The 5,260-nt window shown below is 39.4% G+C and overlaps 1 protein-coding gene across 2 annotated transcripts in view; it reads right to left on the bottom strand.

The window, feature by feature from the left end:
* LOC138021733 (TNF receptor-associated factor 5-like) overlaps window positions 1-2,545 on the bottom strand; it is a 36,377-nt gene extending 33,832 nt beyond the window's left edge. For both annotated transcript variants that reach the window (XM_068868723.1, XM_068868721.1), the window contains exon 1: window positions 2,310-2,545. In XM_068868723.1, coding sequence (XP_068724824.1) covers window positions 2,310-2,530 — 221 coding nt within the window. In that variant the 5' untranslated portion in view covers window positions 2,531-2,545. The remainder of the gene's footprint in view (window positions 1-2,309) is intronic.
* Window positions 2,546-5,260: the final 2,715 nt, after the last annotated feature.

The following is a 5,260-nucleotide window of genomic DNA, read 5'->3' on the forward strand; positions in this document are numbered from 1 at the left end:
ATATCTATATAATCAATAATTCTGTTCTTCCAAACATTATTTTAACTAAAACAATGAATGCGGCAGGAGTAAAAAGGCGCCTTAAACATTACCTTCAAAGAGCAACTACAAATCCATAACTTGGGAACTATTCCAACCCACAAAATAAATTAAACTTATTGACAACGATCGTTGAGTTGTGACCGCTAAAAAGTCTAATAATTTTGACATTGACCAGAAAAGATAATATAATGACCTTAAAAGCACCTATTTAAAATCTTTGATAATAGGGTTACATTCCCAATGACACAATCACACTCAAAATCAAATTCACATCGGATCGAATCATTGATCATACATTTAGAGGTGCCATTTGTAAGGAGTAACATAGACTAAAACAACCTTCACGTTGCACAATCAATTGCTATTTCCCTGCCACCTGGTACAAGCCAATTCACACAACAACGAATAGCTTGGGAAACCTCAGTTCTTTCTGCACATTACAGTAATAGACCTCTTTACAGCACAGGTGCCCCAAACTCAGTGTGAGCATGGCTATTTCCATGTTAAGTCAATGCAGTCATGTCAGGAGACCCAGGGGGATAAAAAAATCTGCAGCTGCCAAACTACGGTCTGCCACCCCAGTAAGGCTCAGTCGAAGCTGTGGCCACTTTGGTGAAAAAGCACCTCCTTTGAAAGCTGTTTTGTTTCAACATTAACTGCCACACATTGCTCGCAGGACTGCTATTGCATTGATGATGGGTTGACATGAAAGTTCAATCTTTGTCAATTGATTCTGGTGTGGAATTGTGACCGTGGGAACATTTTATCCAGGGATATTTGACTCAAATTGGTGGCTCCTGGGAGTTTAGTCTCCAGCCTTGGGATTTTATTATAACCGTTGACAACCCAGAAAATTGAAAAATGGCTCAAATGGCGTCGGATCTGAAAAATAACCACACGGGAAGGAAGCTATCCACAATGGCAATAAGGTTAGGCTTTTTAATTGAGATTTTTTTCATATAATTATCTTCTTAAGCTTTTTATCGGAATTCTCATACAAATCGTAATATTTTTGTCAGCCATGCTCACACTGAGCTTGGGGTGCTTGTGAGTGAGCCATTCCCACTGGGTAGGTACAAAACACATGTCTCTGATTTACCAATACAGAAACAAACCGGTGGGTCTAAAACACAGGTCACATCCCCCAGGTCACTCGTTGCAGGTCATTTTTTTAACTTTTGGAAAGTAACCAAAACCCTCAATTTGGCTAACCCTTCCTTCACATGCAGAAGCTCTTGCCCTCTTCTCTTTCATCTCTTTTCATTCTTAACTCTGATTGTCATCAATATCTCACCAGGCAAAAAGACAACTTACATCTCCGTACTCACAAATATTCTTTTTCTCTTCAGGTACAGAGTCCTCAAATTTGGAATGACATTCCTTTCTTACTTCGTAATTCACTTACTCTTTCAAAAACATGAACTGAGAGATTATTTTCAATCATTATAAATTTTTATACCAAGTAAATTAATTACTGACAGTTGAACTCTTGCTTTTCCACCTATAGTTTACACTCTTTTCTTTATTACTTTTTGCACACTCACAGGAAAAAATAACAGATTCCCATTTTTGGATATTTTAGGGTATTTTGAAGAATACCAACAAAAATCCCAAATTTGGAAGAGTGAGACAAGTCCCAGTCAGGGAACTTGGTTGGGAATTCCCTGGTTGGGACTTGTCTCACTTTGCCAAATTTGGGATTTTTATTGGTACTCTTCAAAATACCCTAAAATATCCAAAAATGGGAATCTGTTATTTTTTCCTGTGACTATCATTAATTGTATTGTTTATTTTGCTTTATATGCTGTATTAGTTCTTTATATGGTGTAATAGTTTTCCTTTTCTCAGTTAATACTGTAATTATTACATTTTATTCTCATCGTAACTTAATTAGCAGCAAATTGTAACTCTCTGACCTACATGTACGCCATATAAGCCTCTGGCTTTGGCATCTTAATATTGTCAACTTGTGTGTTGTGTACTTGTGCGTACTTACTTTACCCATCAGTTGAGTCTTCAGCTAACTACAACTCAATCAGGGGCTTTACAAGCAAACTACAGTGTAGTCCTGTGCGATTGGAAATTGGTCTTCAATTTTCCAATCATCGATTTCCATCGATTGTTCAGGCCCTGAAATCAGGGACCTTTACATTCTAGGACGAGGACGAGAACGTGTACCAGATTTGACTGCCCGTTTTTAGGAAAAATACTTAGAAAATTTATAACCCGGAAATAAATGAATGTGTTTGTACATGTATCTACCATACCTCTGCGACCTCCTGAAACAATATTCGCAAAATTGATGTCCGCATTCAACGATTTGCACAGGATCCCGCATTGCTCCTTTACAGATTGGGCAGACCTGATCCTCTTGCAATTCATCAACAAAGTCAAAATCGTAACCTGTACAGTCGTCAAAAAGGTCCTCCATATTTCGTAGAGGTCTCCTCACCTCTGCTTCCTTCACTGGCGAAAAATGTCTGCCCATGAGTCGCGCTATATGGCACGTGACGCGTTTCCGGGACTATCATTGGCTCTCGTGAACACAGCACTCTCTAGAAGAACAGAAAAAAATGGGTCGCAATTTCATGATACGCTATCACGAATATATGCAAATGGTAAGAGGAAAGTGTCAGCTACTCGTCATGTACATTAAACTGAACGGTCTACATACAAACAGCTATCTACACTGTCTACAATGGGAACAGTTATCTACACTGTCTAGGAACAGTTATCTACACTGTCTACAATGGGAACTGCTATCTACACTGTCTACAGTAGGAACAGCTATCTACACCGTCTACACTAGGAACAGCTATCTACGCTGTCTACAGTAGGAACAGCTATCGTAACACTGTCTACAGAAGGAACAGCTATTGTCGCGTACCCAGTGCAGCGGACACGGGATGTTGTGCACTGGAGATCGGGAAGTGTCAACCACAGTATAGAACTCAACAGCACAAGTTGACTCAACAGCGTTTAATTTGAACACCAACTCGTCTGAATTATTGTACACATGCGGTGAAAACTAAAAGGGGAAATTACAATGCACGAGATCAAAAAAAAGGGGCTAAGACTAATCACAAAAGAAACAAATTGAAAGCAAAACGAAAGCTACATATAATAGGCCGAAACTTACGTCTGATCCTGTTTGAAGGGCTAAAGAAACTCCAACGTTACGTAACTCCGAAAAAGATAAAACTGCTCTGAAAACTCCAGTGTTGCTCCGAAGATCTCCTAACTCCAACTCCACAAAAACTTAAGGGGCGTTCTCTTATAAGGGTACAATTCACGTGTACAGTTGTAAAAACGGGTAAAAAACACGGGAATGGCTAGTTATATAATTGATTCAAACTGTGAACAATAGTACATGAAGACAGGGGCGTAAAACTCGATAAATGAAACAGAACAGAAACGTATCTTATCCAAGTCAGAACAAAAGCTTAATTACGTAATCAAGTTCTCTTCGATTCAATGTTCATTGTTCATCACAGCTATCTACACTGTCTACGGTAGAAAAGGCTCTCTACACTCTCTACAATGGAAACAGTTATCTTCACTGTCTATGGTAGGAACAGTTATTTACACTGTCTACAGTAGGAACAGCTATCTACACTGTCGACAGTAGGAACAGTTATCTACACTGTCTACAATGGGAACAGCTATCTACACTGTCTACAGTAGGAACAGTTATCTACACTATCTACAATGGGAACAGCTATCTACACTGTCTACAGTAGGAACAGCTATCTACACTGTCTACAGTAGGAACAGCTATCTACACTTTGTAGAAGTGGAACAGCTATCTACACTGTGTACAGTTTGAACAGCTATCTACACTTTCTACAAAGGAGATATGTCCAGGTTTGCACCAAATTAGATGCATGCGGATTGCAATAAGCGTCATGAAGTGTCCCCTTGCTCTTCTCTCCAACTTTAACATCACTGTGTCTCGGAATACAAACAATCAACGTCACAAAGTGTCCCGCAAATGCTGCTCCTCAAATAAAGACAAACAGCTGTATTTATCCTAAGCTAAAAATAACGCTAACCTTTACCCTTACGTTATTGTTAAAAATAGGTAGCAAATGCTTAGACTTAAGGGGACACTTTGTGTTGGATGTCAAAATTGGGCGTGCATCTAATTAGGTGCAAACCTGGACATAAGTGCTACAATGGGAACAACTATCTACACTGTCTACAGTAGGAACAGCTATCTACACTATCTACAGTAGGAACAGCTATTTACACTGTCTACAGTAGGAACAGTTATCTACACTGTCTACAAAGGGAACAGCTATCTACACTGTCTACAGTAGGAACAGCTATATACGCTGTGTACAATGGGAACAGCTATCTACACTGTCTACAGTAGGAACAGCTATCTACAGTGTCTACAGTAGGAACAGATATCTACACTGTCTACAATGGGAACAGCTATCTACACTTTCTACAGTAGGAACAGTTATCTACACTGTCTACAATGGGAACAGCTATCTACACTGTCTACAGTAGGAACAACTATCTACACTGTCTACAGTAGGAACAGTTATCTACACTGTCTACAATGGGAACAGCTATCTACACTGTCTACAGTAGGAACAGCTATCTACACTGTCTACAATAAGAACAGCTATCTACACTGTCTACAATGGGAACAGCTATCTACACTATCTACCCAAGGAACAGCTATCTACACTGTCTACAATGGGAACAGCTATCTACACTGTTTACAATGGGAACAGTTATCTACATTGTCTACCCTAGGAACAGCTATCTACACTGTCTACAATGGGAAAAGATATCTAAACTGTCTATATTGGGAGCAGGTGTGTATACTCTCTACATTAGGTATACTGCTTACAGTAGGGACAGCCAACTCGACTGATTGCAGTTGAAACAAGAAGGAAAAGATGGGGTCATAACAGTTGATTTAGAGAAATCATTAAATGATCATTAAAGTAAAGGGCTTGGCTAGTTTGAAAAGTAGAAACTTAAGGAGCTGCAGATAACTGCAAACAACAAAAGAATCTTGTGGGCGGCTAATTTGGTGTCCCTTATGGAGAAATCTTGCACCACCAGCCACACACAAGAAAATTAGATCGAGTTCTCCTCCGTCGAACGCAATATTTAAGAGAAGGAAAATACTGAGTGCTTCGAACTCGGATATTTCGAGTTTCCCGCTATTTCGAACCAAATTCTGTCATACAAATCCCAG

This window comes from Montipora capricornis, chromosome 10 (assembly GCF_036669925.1).
Source record: "Montipora capricornis isolate CH-2021 chromosome 10, ASM3666992v2, whole genome shotgun sequence".
Classification (NCBI taxonomy): Eukaryota; Metazoa; Cnidaria; class Anthozoa; order Scleractinia; family Acroporidae; genus Montipora; species Montipora capricornis.